Genomic DNA, 19866 nt, shown 5'->3' on the forward strand with positions numbered 1-19866 from the left:
ATCTAATACAAACATTTATGAGGAAGGCTTTATGCAACTAGTCTCAACAATAACTTTTTGAATACAACATCAAAGGCTCAGGAAAAAAAATATGAACACACACATGGTACCACATCACTGTATCCAAAATATCCCAAAAATATTCAAGGTAAGACTTTAAATACATATTTACACATGCATGTTAATTATTAATTACAAAAGACAATTCCTGGAAACAACATAAATGTTCCTTTAGAGATCAATATCAGATTTTTTAAATGTGACATATATACAATATTTTATTTTAAAACACATATTCTGACACATCTTTGTGGAGGAAAAGTTAAATATTAAATTTGAATTCAACTAAACATGACATAAACAATGGTCACCAAATCCCAGAATGGGTTGTGTGAGCCCCCAGCGCTGTTTCAAAGAAATTTCTATTTCAATCTATTCCTATATGTTAAACAATAGACAATCGCAAAAACAATTTGACCTTTTTGTGTTCCTTGAGTCCAGTCACAAAGGGCCCTCGTGACTGGGCCTTATGCCAAACAACTCATTACAAAAAGAGCTAGGGTCCCAGACCCCGCCGAAGCTACATGAGACCTCTCTTCGTCTGTGCACGGATGGGTGGCGGACTCTGGAGCCCAGGCTGTTGCTTCCCGGTCTGGTGGTGAATCCTCCACAGGGTGGTGAGTGTAGTGTCTGACTCTGGAGCCCAGGGTATTGCTTCCTAGTCTGGTAGTGAATCCTCCATAGTCTGGTGAATCTATATATATCTCCTTTTCCTTCTCCCCTTCCCATTGCAATTTGCTTATTATATCATTTGCTTATATATCTGCATTGCCATTTACATGGGATAAAGGTTGTTTACCCTTAAAGGTATTGTGTGTGTGTCTTTTCTTCTCCCCTCACGCGTTTCCCGCACAGGACAATCTTACAGAAACAAAGCCTGAGAACATTATGTTAAGTAAACTGAGATAGAGAAAAAAAAAAAAACAGACATGGGGGCCGGGTGCAGTGGCTCATGCCTGTAATTCCAGCACTTTGGGAGGCCGAGGCGGGCAGATCATGAAGTCAGGAGATCGAGACCATCCTGGCTAACACGGTGAAACCCTGTCTCTACTAAAAATACAAAAACAAAAAAAATTAGCTGGGCATGGTGGCAGGTGCCTGTAGTCCCAGCTACTCGGGAGGCTGAGGCAGGAGAATGGCGTGAACTCGGGAGGCGGAGCTTGCAGTGAGCCAATATCATGCCACTGCACTCCAGCCTGGGTGACAGAGCGAGACTCCGTCTCCAAAAAAAAAAAACAAAACAAAACAAAAAAAAGACATTATATAATTACACCAATAAGAATATAAAAATCAGTCAAAATTATAGAAATAGTAAGTAAAATGGTGTTCTTCAGGACCTGAAGAGAAAAAAATGGCAGTTTATAAGGTATTAAACTTTACTTTGATAAAAGTAATCTAGAGATCCATTTCAAAATAATGTAAATGTACTTAACTCCACTAGGCTGTACACTTGAAAACCTTTAAGCAATGTTAAGTTTTTCATCACAACTAAATATTTACATCTACCTAAAAAGGTTACATTTTTCAAAAATCACCTTCAAATAAGAAGTGCTTCTCTCACAGAATAACACATAATCAAACAATAAATAGGTGGTAATTTTTTACTGTTTCTTTGACAACTCACCTATAAAAGAAAACAGTGATGACCACCAGAAAGAAAAATTTATAAACCAGGTAGGGGCATTATTTACACAGGCAAACACCACATAGATAACTTTTATAGGCTACAGAAATGTCTGAATTACACATATATTTTAAATTGCTCCAAGTGAAACCCAATGATTTTTATTTGAATTAAACACCACATGGTCATAAAAGGTACAGAGTTGAAAATTACCATACAAATATGAAGATTAAAAACAAAAAAAGTAAATAATTGAGGAGAACCTACGTGAAGACTCCCCAGTAAAATAGTTTCAAAACAATAAAAAATTCTGACCTATAAAATATAGAATATAGATGTAGATGTATCATAAAAACAATCCTTTAAACAACTACAGTTTTCAACTGTGACTATGTACTTATGAAGATCCAGCATTTTGAATCTTTCACATGCAATGTATATCAGTAAGAAAAGAAAGAAAAAAAAAAAAAAAACGGCCGGCCACAGTGGCTCACACCTGTAATCCCAGCACTTTGGAAGGCTGAGGCAGGTGGATCATGAGGTCAGGAGTTCGAGACCAGCCTGACCATCTCTACTAAAAATACAAAATAAAAAAATTAGCTGGGTGTGTTGGCACATGCCTGTAATCCCGCCTACTCGGGAGGCTGAGGCAGGAGAATTGCTTGAACCCGGGAGACAGAGGTTGCAGTGAGCTGAGATGGCACCATTGCACTCCAGCCTGGGCAACAAGAGCAAAAAATTCTGCCAAAAAAAAAAAAAAGCAGCAGTTATGTTCTGAAGAAGGAAATTTATGGGGGCTTTGGAATCCATGTCAAGGGTTGTGAACCCAAGACTGAGGAGGGCTGTATTGAAAAGGCATGCCCTTGCTTGAGTGGCATGCTTGCCCATTACAGTCCCAGCTACATAATAAAATATGTCCCAATTTTCATATTTCATATTCCATATTTCGTCTACAGACTTAGCTGTAGACCATTTGGTTTAGTTCCTGCCACTAGCACCATCTGCAAAGACACCTAGGAGAATTTCTAATGTTCTATGCCTCAGGTGAAAGGCCTTTAGAAGTTGGTTCTATCTGTGATCTCTGAATTAGCCCCAAATCCACTCTTTGCATATGTTAGTCATGATGTGGAAGAAATCCTGCCCAGACACCCACAGAGAGAAACATCCATCTGTGCCCCTGAATGTAGGCTTGCCAATAATTATTTGACGGTGGATCTTGACGTGGCACTATAAGCTGGCTCCAAGTCCATGCAAGCAAGTCCAGAAGAAGTTTTTCCTAATCTGGGACCTGCCAAAAAGCACACCTATATGTGCCCCTGTAGGCATGCTGACTTTATTCCCACTGTGAATCGTAAAGCAGTCCTATAACCAAGCTCTAGTCTCTGTCATCTAGAGTCTGGAAGAAGTCCTACCCACCTAGAAATCCAGAGGGAGAAATACCATGAACCCAGAAAAAGACCTGAAGACTTTGGTCTCAGCTGTGTATCCTGAAGCAGCCCTATGAATCAGTTTCACACCCTCTCAGCTGTGATCAAGGGTCAGCACTGCTCATCTAGGAACCTGTCCAATGACAAGGTTAGAGCATTTCCAAACACCTCGCAAAAGTGACACAGCAGGAGCCACACCTGCTCACATTGATTGTATCAGCACCTTAATCTGCAGATATAACTGGAGGATTTTTTCCCTCAGTGCCAGTCATATTGATCAACATCTTGAAGAAAGTTCAGTCTTCTCAGAAAATAGAATCCACAACTGTCTGATGCCCTGATGACAGGTCTGCCAAGCAGAAATTTCACTGCAAACCCAGTAGTAGTTATGTGACCCGGATTCCAAAGCACTTTATTGCAATCTCAGTGGAAATCTCATCAGCCCAGAAATCCAATGGGAGAAGGTATTTACCTCCTCAAACTAGTCTATAATGACTGAAAGAGGTATTTACTGCTTCAGATGCAAGGACATCAAAACAAAGCTTCATGAATTATGAAGGATCAGGCAAACATAACAGCATGAAAGGAAACTAAAAACGCTACAGGAACCACTAACAATAAAACACAGATCTAAAAAATGGCTAACAGAGAATTTAAAATAATTATCTTTAAAAATCTCGATAAGATGCAAAAGTACACATATTACTAAATTTTTTGCAACAATGCATGAAGAAAACCAATGATAATAAAGAAGGATAAGCCATTAAAAAAGAACCAAGGAGATATGCTGGAGCTGAAGTACACAGTAGTAGAACTAAAATATTTAACAGAAAGCTTCAGTTATACAGAAGGGGAAAAACCAGCAAACTTAAAAGTCATTTGAAAGTTCCTAAATAGAAATTTTTTTTAAAAAAGTGAATAAAGCATATAGCTTCAATAATTTGTTAATGATATATAATATAAAAAGATGTAAAGTATGATATAAACAGTGTGTTGAAAGGAGTAAAACTGTTTAATATTTTTATACATAGAAGTTAACTTTTGCTTGAGGCCAGGAGTTCAAAACCAGCCTGGTCAATATAGCAGGACCCTGTCTCTAAAATAAATACGTGAATAAAATAAAGATTTCAGAAAGCTATTTATTCTCTTTTTAAAAAGAAGCAGTTGGGCCTGATAATGCATGCCTATAAACCTAGCACTTTGGGAGGCCAAGGCAGGTAGATTTCTTGAGCACAGAAGTTCAAGACCAGCCTGAGCAACATGGCAAAACCCTGTCTCTACAAAAATACCAAAAAAATTAGCTGGACATGGTGGCATGTGCTTGTAATCCCAGCTACTTGGGAGGCTGAGATGGGAAAAGTGTTTGATATTGGAGAGTTCAAGGCTGCATTGAGCTGTGAATCCACCACTGCACTACATCCTGGGAAACAAAGTAAGATCCTATGTGGGTAAAAAAGAAGTTAGATTGTTACCTTAAGCTAGACTTTTTAAACTATGAGATATTTTATGGTCCCTTGGAAATTACAAAAAAAACAAAAAATGTTGAAGATACACACACACAAAAGAAACTAAAGCATATAACAAGAAAAACGAAACAAACTCAATACCATACAAGGGAAGGCAGCATGAAAGAAAAAACAGAAAGTACTAAATGGTCAGAAAACAATGAACAAAATGATAGTAATAAGTTCTTATCAATCAGTAATTCCTTTAAATATAAAAAAATTTAGTTAGCCAATAAAATCACACTGCTATGGTTTGAGTGGCCCCTCCAAAATTCATGTTAAAATGTAACTGCCATTGTGAGAAAATTAATAAGTGAGGCCTTTAAGAAGTTATAAGGTCATGAGAGGATCAGTATCATTATTCCACGAGTGGGTTAGTCATCATGAGTGGGTCTGTCATAAAAGTGAGCTCATGTTGTGATGTGGAAATATGATTGTCATCAGATGGGAATGACATGCTCTTGGACTTCTTGGCATCCCAGATTGTGAGCTAAGTAAACTTCTATTCTTTATAAATGACCGACTGTAGGATATTCTGTTATTGATGCAAAAAATAAACTAAAACACGCGTGAAATGTCTGAATATATTTAAGAAATCAACAACATGCTGTGCACAAGCAACTTACTTTAGATTTAAGGAAATACATAGGTTAGTGGTTCAAGGATGAAAAAAAAAATTCCATGCCAGTAATAACTAAAAGGGTGTAGAAGTGGCTACATTTACATCAGACAAAACAGACTTCTAAAAAAAATCTGCCACAAAAAAAAAAACTTAATGATATAGTGATAAGAGGCTAATGTGTCAAAAGAATATAACAATTAAAAATATATATGTACCCAATATTGGAGCACATAAATATATAAACATATATTAAAAGAACTGGAGAAACAGAAAAACATAATACTAGGGGACTATATTGCCCTACTTAATACATCATTCAGACAGAAAGTTAGTAAGAAAACAATTGCTTGCATAGCACTATAAAACAACTGCACCAAAAGACATACATAGAACATTTCATCCAAAAGAATAATTTATATTCTTCTCAAACACACATGGAATATTCTCTAGCATACATCATAAATCTGGCCCACAACAAAGACAAACAAGTCTTTATTTTTTAAAAGACTGAAATCATATCAAGTTGTGTTTTTTTAGTTTTTTTGAGAAGGAGTCTTGCTCTGTTGCCCAGGCTGGAGTGCAGTGCAGTGGCGCGATCTCGGCTCACTGCAAGTTCCACCTCCCGGGTTCACGCCATTCTCCTGCCTCAGCCTCCCGAGTAGCTGGGACTACACGCACCCACCACCACGCCCAGCTAATTTTTTTGTATTTTTAGTAGAGATGGGGTTTCACCTTGTTAAGTAGGATGGCCTCGATCTCCTGACCCCGTGGATCCACCTGCCTCAGCCTCCCAAAGTGCTGGGATTATAGGCATGAGCCACCGAGCCCAGCCTGAAATCATATCAAGTTTTTAAATTACAATTTTATAAATAAGAAATCAATAGCAGAGTGAACAATGAAAATCTTACAAATATGTGTATATTAGACAACATGCTTCTGAGCAACTGATGGGTCAAAGAAGAAAAAGAAAAGAAAAATCAAAAAGTATCTTGAGACAAATGAAAATAGAAATAGGATATATCAAAAGTGGAATGTAACAAAAGCAGTTCTAAGACAGAATTTTATAGTAATATAATTTTATATTAAAAAAGATCTCAAACACTGTAACTTTAATTCTTAAATAACTTGAAAGAGAATAATCTCAATGTTAGGATAATAAAGAAAATAATAAAAAATAGAACAGAAACAAATTAGAGACTTAGAAGACAACAAACGCTGGGTGCAGTGGCTCATGCCTGTAATCCCAGCTCTTTGGGAGGCTGAGGCGGGTGGATCACGAGATCAGGCAATCAAGACCAGCCTGGCCAATATGGTGAAACCAAGTCTCTACTAAAAATACAAAAACTCGCCAGGCATGGTGGCGGGCACTTGTAATCCCAGCTACTCAGGAGGCTGAGGCAGAAGAATCACTTGAACCCAGGAGGCAGAGGTTGTGGTGAGCCAAGATCGCACCACTGCACTCCAGCCTGGGCCACAGAGTGAGACTCTGTCTCAAAAAAAAAGAAGAAGAAGAAACAAACAAAAAACAAAAAAGATAAAAGGCAGAGAAAATTTACATATAAATGTTTTCTAAGTCAAGTATTTTAAGAAAAGGAAGGAGTAAATACTTTTCCTTTTTTCCAGCTGGAGGATTAAGTCTGTTTCTATTTCACACTTATATTTACAATAACCACATCCAACAATTTTGCCTTGAACTCATGGACATCTGATTTCCAGCAGGGCCTGGATTTAGGCACCTGCAGGGTGACCTGAGGCATACTATGTTCACAGGAAAGAGTGTTTGTGAGGGGAAAAAAAAATGCAGAATAAGAAAAGATGTTATCAAGAACCCAAGAGTGAGGGTCAGTGCACAGTTGGAGAAAGGACTGGTTACTGCTATAGATACCGGCCCAGGCAGGCAGCTCTGACTTATGAATGTGTGTGTGCAAGGAGATAAGATGGTCAGGTGATCCAGAAGCCTAGGCTACTGGAGAAAACAGGTTACTGGTGCAGATTCAAGATCTGAGAGGTAGAAAGAACCCATGAGTCTTCTGGGCATTTATGTGTTCTATCATTGGAAAACTCTAGAAGCAGAGGTGCTCTCAGTACAATTCCCGAGAATGAAGCTTTGTAACGAGAGAAGTGTGGCCACACCATTGCCTAGCGTGCATGTGTGTGAATGTGCAGAAATCACTTTATAGCAAAAGGGGTCAGAACTCCTTCCCTTTGAGTCCTCAGTCCCCTCTCACCCCCGGAGGACACCTAGAATCACAAGACAATTCACAGTGTGACAGCTTCTGTGCAAAACTTTAAACTCTCCATTCTCCAACAGACCCATGGTCTCCCTCCAACTAAGGCTGCTGTGATACCTTCATGTGTTTTTGAGACAATGTCTCACTTTGTCACCCAGGCTACAGTACAGTGACACAATCTCAGCTCATGCCAGACTCGACCTCCCAGGGTTCAAGCGATCCTTCTGCCTCAGCCCCCAAGTAGCTGGAACTACAGGTGCATGCCACCATGCCCGGCTAATGTTTATCTATTTTTTGGTAGAGATGGGATTTCACCATACTGCCTAGGCATGGTGCAACCAGGAGGAACTCCCAACTCTATGCTTCTTCCTCAGGAGAGAAAGAAATGTGGGATATGTGTCCACATTTCTGGTTTTCGGGGAACTGTGCGAAAATGAGTTTTGTCTCCCCTGACAAAAAGTGCTGAAGGAAATGGTGGTATACTTTAAATTGCAACAGCTATGCATATTTTGCATTAATATAACAAGCAATCCTGAAATTTTATCAGAATTAAAGAGACCAGAAGTGCTCAAGAATTGTCAAAAAGAGAAACATCAGAAGCATCATACGTCATGACTTTAAAAACTAATTATGAAGCTATAGTTATTGAAATAGTTTATAACTAGATTAAAAAGACAATGACAGTGAATAGAATAGAGCATCTAAATAATCCCTTGCATGTATTATCAAATGAAGAGTAATTTACACATCCATATTCATTGTAGCATTATCTACAAAAGTGAAAAAAACTTTTCTTAATAAAGACAATTTTGAATATACAAATAATTAAATATTATTCAGCTTCTTAAAAGCAGAAAAGTTTTTCTATATCCACAATGAGGATACATTTTTAAGACTTTATTTATGCGGAGGAAGCCAGGCACAAGAAGACAAGTGCTATGTAATTCCACTTACGTAAGATATCTAAAGTAGTTAAATGCTTAGAAACAGACTAAACTGTGCAAAACAACTCTTTTTTTATTTTAGGATAGGGGTATATGTGCAAGTTTGTTATACAGGTAAACTTGTGTCATAAAGGTTTGTTGTACAGATTATTCGTCATCAAGGTATTCAGCCTGGTATGCATTAAAGACTGAATTATGCAATACCTCCTTTCAGACCACATGGAATAAAACTAGAAATCGGCCAGACTCCATGGTTCACGCCTGTAATCCCAGCACTTTGGGAGGCCAAGGTGGGCGGATCACGGGGTCAGGAGATCAAGACCATCCTGGCTAACATGGTGAAACCCCGTCTCTACTAAAAATACGAAAATTAGCTGGGCGTGCTGGTGCACACCTGTAGTCCCAGCTACTCAGGAGGCTGAGGCAGGAGAATGGCGTGAACCCAGGAGGCGGAGCTTGCAGTGAACCGAGATGGCGCCACTGCACTCCAGTCTGGGCAACAGAGTAAGACTCCGTCTCAAAACAAAACAAAACTAGAAATCAAAAGCAGAAGCAAAATTGCCAAATCCAAAAATATGTGAAACTTAACATACTTTTTTTTTTTTAAGACAGAGTTTTGCTCTTGTTGCCCAGGCTGTAGTGCAATGGCGTGATCTCGGCTCACTGCAGCCTCCGCCCCTCGGGTTGAGGTGATTCTCCTGCCTCAGCCTCCCGAGTGGCTGGGATTAGAGGTGTGTGCCATCACGTCCAGCTAATTTTTGTATTTTTAGTAGAGATGGGGTTTCGCCGTGTTGGCCAGGGTAGTCTCAAACTCCTGACCTCTGGTGATCCACCCGCCTCGGCCTCCCAAAGTGCTAGGATTACAGGCGTGAGCCATTGCACCTGGCCAACACACTCTTGAACATACTCTTCTTTACGTCAGGAGATTTAATATTGTCAAATGACAATACTACCCAGTGATATTCAAATTCAATGTAATCCTGATGCAAACACAAATGATACTGTTTGAAATATATATATATATATTTTTTGAGATGGAGTCTCACTTTGTCTCCCCAGGCTGGAGTGCAGTGGCAAAATCTTGGCTCACTGCAAGCTCTGCCTCCCGGTTTCACACCATTCTCCTGCCTCAGCCTCCTGCCTTCAGATATACTTTGGATATTTTGAATAGGTGCTCAGAAGTAGAATTACTGGCTCATATAATAACTTCATTTTTAGTTTTTGGAGGAACTTCCATACATTTTTTTCATGTGGTTGCATCACTTTTCCCCACCAACAGTGCACAAGAGTTTCAATTTCTCTACATTCTTTACAACATTTTTTTTGCTTTATATTGGCCATCCTAATTAATGCACAACAATAACCTTATTGTGGTTTTGCCTTATATTATTCTAAAAATTAGAAATTTTCTCAATAATTGTTATATGTATTTAATCTCTGGAGGAACATTTTCATCTCTTATCTATTTGTTAATCATGTTATTCTTTGTTGATTTTTTGGAATTGTTTATTCTGAATGTTAACTTTTGTCGAATACATAATTTTTAATTTTTTTTTGCTTTTGTGCTTCTTAGGTGGGACTCTTACTGTTTATGTTAATGTGCGGAGATAAATTTAATGTAGTCTCAGTTTTCTGTGGTTTTAAGTTTGTTGCTCATGTGTTTGATGTTATATGTAAGAAAACATTGCTGAGACCAGTGTCATAATCTTTATTCCTATATTTTCTTCCAAGAATTGTAGAGTTATAATTCTTACATTTCAATATTTAACTCACTCAAGATAGTTTTTGTACATGGTTCAGGGGAAGGAGCCAATCTCAATTTTTCCCATGTGGATACAGAGTATTCCAACACCATTTATTAAAGAGACTGTCTTTTTCTTACTGTATGGTTATAGCAACCTTGTTGAAGATCATTTGAGCATATACATAATGGTTAGTTTTTGAGTTCTCTGTTCTGTTCTATCATCTATTTGTTTTCCTGCAAGTACCTCACTGTTATTTATGTAGCTTTGTATTCTGTTCTAAAAACAAAAAGTGTTGTGCCTCTAGCTTTGTTCTTATTTTCTAAGACTGTTTGGGCCATGATGGTCCTTGAAATTCTATGTAAATGTAAGAATTTTAAAAAATATTTTTTCAAAAAGTAGGCTGGGCGCAGTGGCTCATGTCTGTAATCCCAGCACTTTGGGAGGCGGAGGTGGGCAGATCATGAGGTCAGGAGATTGAGACCTCCTGGCTAACATGGTGAAACCCTGTTACATCCATGTAACAGGGTTTTGAAACCCAAAAACATCCATGTTATTGCAACAATATTCACTGTATTAGTTTATCCTCGTATTGCTATAAATACCTGACACTGGATAACTTATTTTTAACAGAGGTTTAATTGGCTCATGGATCTGCAGGCTGTACAGAAGGCATAGCAGCTTCTGTTTCTCACGAGGCCCCAAAAAGCTTCCAATCATGGCAGGAAGCCAAGCAACAGTGAGTCATCTCACATGGTAGGAGCGGGAGCAAGTGCGTGGAAGAAGCTGCTTTTAGAAAATGAGATCTCTTTAGTTATTAAAAGAAAACTGCAGAACTCCTCGTTGGTTTTCCTTTACCTAATGATTTCTGTGAAGTGAGACTTGGGTAGTAGGAAGAAGGAATTAGACACTCTACCTGCCATCTTGCATGTGTGTGCACTGGCACACATGCTGTCTACATGTAATCCACTCCTTTTACTTTCCTTTGAAACTGGTAAGGTTAAAATAGGGGAGAAATCCTACATGTTGCAGTGATAGCTTTTTGGAAAATTTAAGAAATCAAACTCTCCAGGCTCTCCATCTTGATTTATGCTTGAATTGTTATGTGCCATATTTGCTTTGAACTCTGATTACCAGAAGTTTTACTAAAATGTTGAATAATTCACTTTCACCTGCTTTCTAGATTTTGTACATCTCAGTTCATAAAGCAAGCTTGTTGATAGCATAGTTTTCTAAATGCTGCAGATTTGCAGCCGTTACCACTACAAAGAATTTTGAATGAGGAATTTTTTTCTTTGTTAAAATAGTTCGTGTTTCTGTAGAAATTTCACTTTTAGATTGAGCTGCAATGGATAAGCTATCAAAAATAAAAAGAAAGAAAATGATATCTCAGGAGTAATCATTCACTATGGCAAAGACAGTACCAAAGGGGATGGTGCTAAACGATTCATGAGAAGCCAACCCTATAATCCAATCACCTCCCATCAGGCCTCACCTACATTAGGGCTTACAATTTGAGGTGAGATTTGAATGGGGACACAGATCCAAACCATATTACTTACAAAAGCCAAAACGTGAAAAAACTCAAACATCCTTCAACAGTTGAATAATTTAAAAGGATGTGGCTTACATATACAATGAAAAATTATTTAGACTCAAATGAAAATATCTTGTCAGATGCTACAATATGGATAAATCTTAAAGCCATTATTTTAAGTGAAATAAAACACTAACGAAGTGACAGTGTAAGATTCCACTTATATAAGGTATTTTATGTAGTAAACTCCTAGAAAACATAAGTAGAAAATTGCTTGCCTATAGTTAGGGTTCTGAAACCTCAGTGGAGTCAAAGATCAAGGGGGGTTATTTGGAAAAAGCAGGCCCTCACCAGGTGGCCAACTCAAGAGCCCACAGACATGGCTACAGACAAGGAAATTATGCACAGAGCTTGGTCTTACTGAGGATTCCAAAAACAGTTCTGTAACCTCTCTCAAATTCAATCTCAGCTATAGTCCAGAAGTGGTCCTTCCCTTCAAGAGACCTGCAGGAAGACACAGCCAGCCATGGCCCTGAAGGCAGGCCTGCAGATCCTGGCCTCAGCTGTGCTCCCTGAAGCAGCCCTGTGACTCAGTTCTAGTCATATGTAGTCACAGTCTGTGGCCATTCGTACACATTCAGAGGCTCCCAGAGAGACCTGTAAAAACTGTTCCCAGGTAGTCAGCAGAAGCCAAACCCATTCATACACCTGGTATTTGGGCCATCATATACAGACAAACTTCAAAACCATAGCCTACAGCCTGCCATATAGATTAATGTCCTCAAGGAAATCTAATCTTTCCAGGGCCCAGAAAGAATCCATAACTGTCCAAATCTCTGGCAACACAACCATCAAAGGCACAACGCACAGCAGACCCAGCAGCACCCTTGTGACCCAGCTACAACCCTTCTCTGCAAACCCAGAGGTAATCTCATCAGCCTGGGGACCCAACAAAAGGAGATGTTTACCTGCCAAAAAATAGATTATAGAAACTGTAAATCATTGTTAAATCCTTAAAATATACAGACACAGGGCTGCTTCAGGGACCACAGCTGAGGCCCAGATCTACAAGCATGCTTCCAGGACCACAGCTTCTATCTTAACATATTACAAATGTACCAGAACAATTAGGCAAGGAAAAGGAGAACAAAGCTCTCCTGCTTGCAAAAGAAGTAAAAATGTTACTGTTTGTAGATAATATGATCATGCATATATATGAAACCCTAGAGTAGAATAACAAAAACTGAACTAATAAAGGCACTCATTAAGGTATCAGGATACATAATCAACATACAAATATTTGTAGGTAGTTTCTTGGTTTGTGTTTATAAGGCAGGGTCTCACTACAAGGCCCAGGCCCATCTCGAACTCCTGTGCTCAAGTGATCCACATGCCTTGGCCTCTGAAAGTGCTGGAATTACAAAAAGGAACCAATATACCTGGCCCAACATACAAATATTTGTTCCATTTCCATAAAGTAACAAAATTTCCAAAAAAAAGAAAAAATTCAATTTGCAATACTATAAAAATAAGAAATTCAAAATAAATTTAACCGATGAAATAAAAAATTTACACACTAAATACAAGATACAAAATCTAGTGTATAACAATAAATTTAGACACTAAATAATGACAGAAACTGAAGCAGACACAAATAAAACCAGATTCCATTAGGATAACAGATATTGTCAAAGTATATTTTCGAAAGTGATTTGTAGATTCAAATGTGATCCCTGTCAAAATTTTAGTGGCCTTTTTCACAGTAATAGTAAACACAATTGTAAATTTAAGTGTAACCTTAAACAATTTTAAATAACCTAAGCCATCTTGAGAAAGAACAAAGCGAGGGGCATCATACTCTCTAATTTTAAGCTTTATTTAAAGGTTATAGTAAGCAAAAGAGTATGGTATGTGCATAAATACAGATATAAAAAAACCCAATGGAACAGAATAGCCCAGAAACAAATCCATGCATACAAGGTCAACTAATTTTGGCAAGGGAACCAAGAATATACGATGCAGAAATTACACTCTTGTCAATACGTGGTGCCAGAAAAACTGGATATCCACAAGCTAAAGAATAAAAGTAAGGGGAACATCACACTCTGGGGACTGTTGTGGGGTGGGGGGAGCGGGGAGGGATAGCATTGGGAGATATACCTAATGCTAGATGACGAGTTGGTGGGTGCAGCGCACCAGCATGGCACATGTATACATATGTAACTTACCTGCACATTGCGCACATGTACCATAAAACCTAAAGTATAATAATAATAATAATAATAATAATGATAAAAGAAAAAAAAAATTAAAAAAAAAAAAAAAGAATAAAAGTAGATTATTTTCTTACACCATACCCCAAAATTAACTCAAAATGAAACACTTAAATGTAAGATAAAAAACCTCAGAACTCCTGAAGAACATATATGGAAAAGCCCTGTTGATACTGGCCTTGGCAATAACTTTTTTGATATGCCATCAAAAGCACAGCAACAAAAGAAAACACAAGTGGGATTGTATCAAAGTAAACTGCTTCTGCACAGCAAAGGAAAACAAAATTTCTAAAAACCCTACAGGATATAAATATTTGCAAGCGATATATCTGATAAAAAATTTGGGAGGCCGAGGCGGGCAGATCACCTGAGGTCAGGAGTTCGAGACCAGCCTGACCAACATGAAGAAACCCCGTCCCTATTAAAAATACAAAATTAGCTGGGCATGGTGGAGCATGCCTGTAATCTCAGCTATTTGAGAGGCTGAGGCAGAAGAATCACTTGATCCCGGGAGGAGGAGGTTGCAGTGAGCTGAGATCGCGCCACTGCACTCCAGCCTGGGCAACAAGAGCAAAACTCTGTCTCAAAAAAAAAAAAAAAAAAGTTAATATCCATATCCAAAATGTATAAGAAACTTCTACAATTCAAAGCAAAACAATAATGATGATAAAGCATTCAAAAATAGGCAAAAGGTTATTTTTTCCCCCCCAAAGAAGACATACATACAAGGTAAGTGCTATATGCTATTGGTGAGATGTAAATTGATAAAGTCATCATAAAGAACAATAAAAAGGCTGGGTGCAGTGGCTCACGCCTGTAATCCCAGCACTTCGGGAGGCTCAGGTGGGCGGATCACGAGCTCAGGAAATCGAGACCATCCTGGCTAACATGGTGAAACCCTGTCTCTACTAAAAATACAAAAAAAAAAAAAATTAACCGGGCGTGGTGGTAGGCACCTGTAGTCCCAGCTACTCAGGAGGCTGAGGCAGGAGAATGGCATGAACCCAGCTGGCGGAGGTTGCAGTGAGCAGAGATTGCACCACTGCACTCCAGCCTGGGCAACGGAGCGAAACTCCAACTCAAAAAAAAAAAAAAAGTAAGAAATAAAAATGGAAGTATTATACAATCCAGCAATACCACTTCTGGGTACACTACCAAAGGAAATTAAGTTAGCACCTTGAAGAAATATCTTCAGCCCCATGTTCACTGTAGTATATTTACAATAGCCAAAATATGGTGTGTATATATATACATATATATATACACACACACAGAGTAGACTACTATTCAGCCATAAAAGAAAAGGAAGTCTAGCCATTTACAACATGGATAGACCTGGAGGAAATGATGCTAAATGAAATCAGCCAAACACACAGAGACAAAGAAACTGCTTCTTCTCACTTAGACGGGGAATCTAAAAATGTAAACTCATAAAAGCAGAAAGTAGAATGGTGGTTGTTGATGCCTAAGGGTGGGACCATGAGGAGATGTTGTTCAAAGAGTACAAATTTTTAGTTATAAATTAAGTCTGAGAAATCTAATGTACAATAGCATTAGATTAGCAAAATAGCATTGTTTATAGTTAATAATACTATAATGTATGCTTACAATTTGCTACAACAGTAGGCCTTAAGTGTTCTTATTACCAAAAAAAATGGTTAGCTATGTGAGGTAATAGATGTGTTGATCAACTTGAGTATATTTTACAATAAAATATATGCATATCAAATTATTACAAAATATGTGCATATCATCACATTGTAAATATCATAGTTATACTATTTTTATCAGAAAAATCCATATTACACAAACACAGATGTACAGTAAGTACTCAATGTAAAAAACAGGTTCTTGAAAACTGCAACTATAAATGAAGCAATGTTGTTATATACCAAACATAACTCTTGTTTACATCAATTAAACTCTGGTAAAATTAGTTTGGCTTTTGTTTTTTTGGAGACAGAGTTTTGCTCATGTCGTCTAGACTGGAGTTCAGTGGCGCAATCTCAGCTCAATGCAACCTCTGCCTCCCAGGTTCAAGTGATTCTCCGGCCTCAGCCTCCCGAGTAGCTGGATTACAGGCGCCCCCCACCATGCCCAGCTAACATTTGTATTTTTAGTAGAGATGGGGTTTTGCCGTGTTGGCCAGGCTGGTCTCGAATTCCTAACCTCGTGATCCACCCACCTCAGCCTCCCAAAGTGCTGGTTTACAGGTGTGAGCCAAGGCACCCAGCCCTAAAATTCGCTTTCTAAAATGATACGTTGCTTCACTTAGTTTCCAAGAATCTATCAACAATGTTAAGAATTTATTATACACATATATAACTTATTCAGGTGTGTGTGAGAGACACACATTTTTATATATAGATACACGTCAATGACAGAATCTCAGGCTTCCTACTAAATAACACAAAATTGTAATAGTTATTAAGAAATAAGGTAATGAATGAGTGCTTAATATTAGCAATGTTCTAAGCTGATTAATTACATAGTACATTTAAGAAATCTAGAAGGTGAGTAAACACTTTAATCCAGTGGGGGCCAAACCTTTGAATGAGAGGGCTTTTTTGCTTATCTAAGGTGGTGGATATCACAAAACTTATTCACGAACCTTTTTCTTTAAGCTCATCAGCTATCATTAGTATTAATGTATTTTATGTGTGGCTCAAGATAAGTCTTCCAAAGTGGCCCAAGGAAGCCAAAAGGTTGGAAACCTGTGCTTTAAACTATATTATAATTTGAAAATTTACACATACAGAGTTTAAATCACAAATCTCAGTTTATACTAAAACAATAACATTCTGAAGTAACATTACATTTTTTCATATTTAGGAAAATGCTTATTGTTCTGATAAAATTGCTGAGTAACAATTTTTGTAGAATTATATTTGCAAACTCTATAGGATTAAAAATCACTAAGCAGAAAAGACGCAACATCTGTTCCTGGTGTTCCTGGGATTTCTGAACCAAATTCCAATATGTCCACTACTCACCTTACACATTTTAGACATGATACAAAAAGAATATTTGAAAAAAATACATTGACATAGAGCTCCTCAATACACACACATTCCTATGTCTCCAAATGCAATGGACCAGCAGTCAGATCATGCAGCCCCTCATAAGTGATGAAGTGGACACTGGCTCTCCCTGTAAACTTGAAGGGAGATCTCTAAAGAAAAAAGAGAATTCTTAGAAGATTTAACAGCATGGGACAGAAGATGCCCCTATTCGTGAATATGAGAAAAAAATGCAGCCTTTTCAGAAATTATTTTCACTGGAGCAGAGCTTCCCAAACTACATTTTAAGGCCCAGCTTCCTTCTTGACCTTGGTCCCGTGGCCTGCGTCCTCTCCTTCATTCACTGTCACCTATCTGGGTGTTTGGCTACTGTCTCATGTATCTTCATTTTGTAGGGCTCCTTTCTTTGCTCCAGATAGATGACCAAGTCTGGATTAGAGATAGCAACACCTGTTTTATTTTAAAAAATTAACATGCTACTGTTAGGGATTCTCCAATTACCTACCTAATACTATACTAAGCAGAAAAGAGAAATTATGGAAGATCCTAGATAATTAATCCAAAAATTGTTTCTTAAAATGGAGGACATAAATTAGCTCAAGAAAAGAGAAGGTTTACGTAAAGATAAAACATCTTAACAATATTCTTTTTTACACCAGCAAACTCCCAACAGTTTCTTGAAGAAAGAAACTGAAACTAATTCACACAAAGCAGAAGCTCCCAAGAGACGTTCTATAAAAATGGAAAATAAAACTCCCTGAGGGAGTATTAGGAATTATGTATTGAAGTTATCCTCACCCAGGGAGACCAGGTTCCTGTAGTTCTCCAACATCACATCTCTATACAAATTCTGCTGGGCAGGGTCCAGGCATTTCCACTCTTCTGGAGAGAATTCTACGGCCACATCCCTGAATGTTAAGAGTTCCTGAAAATATATACGTATCAAGTGACAGAGTTCTTAATTTGACTACAGGTGAAATGAGTTAAGAGGACTAGTTCTGACATGTGACTGACTGGGATCATCTGATAAAACAACTTTCAACACAGTAATGTTCTCTAAAGTATTCTATAGCTCTGCGGAAAAAGGAAGACATTCCAGCAGTTTCTGTTCCTGCAATAAAAATAATGGGCTACACTGACCTGCCCCTACCAAAACCAAGCAGAGTAGGCCCTGCGACCTCCTGGAAAAAAAGACTGAGCTCAGCTCTCATGAAAGTATCTGGAATGCCTCACGCTTGACCTTGGTCTCGCTGTAATATGTGAGGAACTTAATTTAAAAATCAGAAATGTTTCCACCCAGAACAACAGACAGGATCTGTGGGGAGGGCACAAGTGATGATTTCTCTTCAAATTGTGTGATCCTACTGGAAGACTGGGCTGAGAGTCACTTAGCTAAGCACTGCCTCTCAAGCTTCAATGCGCGTAAAAATTATTTGATATTCTAGGCCTCACTGTAACAAAATTTTGCAGGTTTGAAAAGAGTTCATGAATTAGCTTCTTATAGCAAGTCTTCTGTTAATGCTGATGTTCCTCCACCTAGACACATTATATTACCACTCAGCTAGAGAAAGCAGGAACAGCATAGAGTCCCTTACCCCAACACCCTTATCACAACGCAAATACTTTTCATCCCAAGACAAGACCACAAATCATCATCCTGAAGCATAGCATTCTCTGCAGGCCGTTTAAAGTTTACAGAGACTGGAGATGGTGTCAATGTCTGAGTAAGTCTGCATTTGAAAAACAACATGTGGTCTAGGCACGGTGGCTCATGCCTGTAATCCCAGCACTTTGGAAGGCCGTGGTGGGGGATCACAAGGTCAGGAGTTTGAGACCAGCCTGGCCAATATGGTGAAACCCCATCTCTACTAAAAATACAAAAATTAACCGGACAGAGTGGCGTGCGCCTGTAATCCCAGCTACTCAGGAGGCTGAGGCAGAACAGTCACTTGAATCCAGGAGCTGGAGGGTGCAGTGAGCTGAGATCACACCACTGCACTCCACCTGGGCAACAGTGAGACTCCATCTCAAAAAAAAAAAAAAAGAACAACAACATGTGTGCCTGCATTAATGCGATATTTATACAGCATGTACTATGTGCTCAGGAGTATGTCACAGAGCACTGTGCTGAGACACTCACATTATGTGTTAATTCTTAGGACATCCTGGGAGGTGGGCACTAAGTGTCCAATACTTCCCAGGATTTAAATACAGGGCCCAGAATTACCATTTCCTTTCTATTTTCCTACAATTGATTTGTTTTTTAAACGTATAGAATAACCGGTCAATATAAATAGATCACAAAGAAACAAAGGATGTATTAAATGCAATTCAGAGGAATTTATTTTTGTGTTGTATTTAAGATTTGTAAAAAAAAAAAAAAAAACCCCACTGAAACTGCAGGGATGGAGAACAGGTTGCTGGATGAGATGTCTCTAGAAACACTGGTTTTAATTTTATAAAAAAGAATTTAAGGCCCAAACGTATATAGCTTTTCCCCATTCATCTGCTTTTGTGTTTCAGGAAATTGGGAGCACCAGCTCTGGAGACGCAGTAGGAGTAGTCACTCCAAACTCTGATCCCCTCTAAGCAGTTCTGAGAGATTTCAGTGTGGGGTCAGACCTGGACAAGGTTCAGCGGAGGGTGGATCTGGGCAGGGTTAGGACAGAGAGTGGGCCCTAGACTTCTGTTCTCTATGCCGCTAAGTTTTTTCAGTTTTGTCTTTTCTAAGCCTGCCCAAGAGAAATTTGATTCCCAGATTTTATGAAATTTTAATCTATTTTAGCCACTTCTCTGTGTCTTTAATAACATACAACAAGGAATTTAACCTAATCCCTTATGTTTCTCTAGCGCAATTATATTAGAAGCTAAATATTTATTC

At 38.4% G+C, this 19866-nt stretch overlaps 2 protein-coding genes across 2 annotated transcripts in view; one reads left to right on the forward strand and one right to left on the reverse strand.

Annotated features, from left to right (window-relative positions):
- LOC103890344 (zinc finger protein 595) overlaps positions 1-19866 on the forward strand; it is a 250709-nt gene that overhangs the window by 144213 nt on the left and 86630 nt on the right.
- The window catches only part of ZNF732 (zinc finger protein 732), a 39294-nt gene that overhangs the window by 12167 nt on the left and 7261 nt on the right, over positions 1-19866 (reverse strand). The window contains 1 exon segment of the mRNA XM_054553632.2: positions 17784-17910. Within this exon segment, the coding sequence (XP_054409607.2) occupies positions 17784-17910 (127 nt within the window).

The sequence above is a fragment of the Pongo abelii genome, chromosome 3 (genome assembly GCF_028885655.2).
Source record: "Pongo abelii isolate AG06213 chromosome 3, NHGRI_mPonAbe1-v2.0_pri, whole genome shotgun sequence".
Taxonomy (NCBI): domain Eukaryota; kingdom Metazoa; phylum Chordata; class Mammalia; order Primates; family Hominidae; genus Pongo; species Pongo abelii.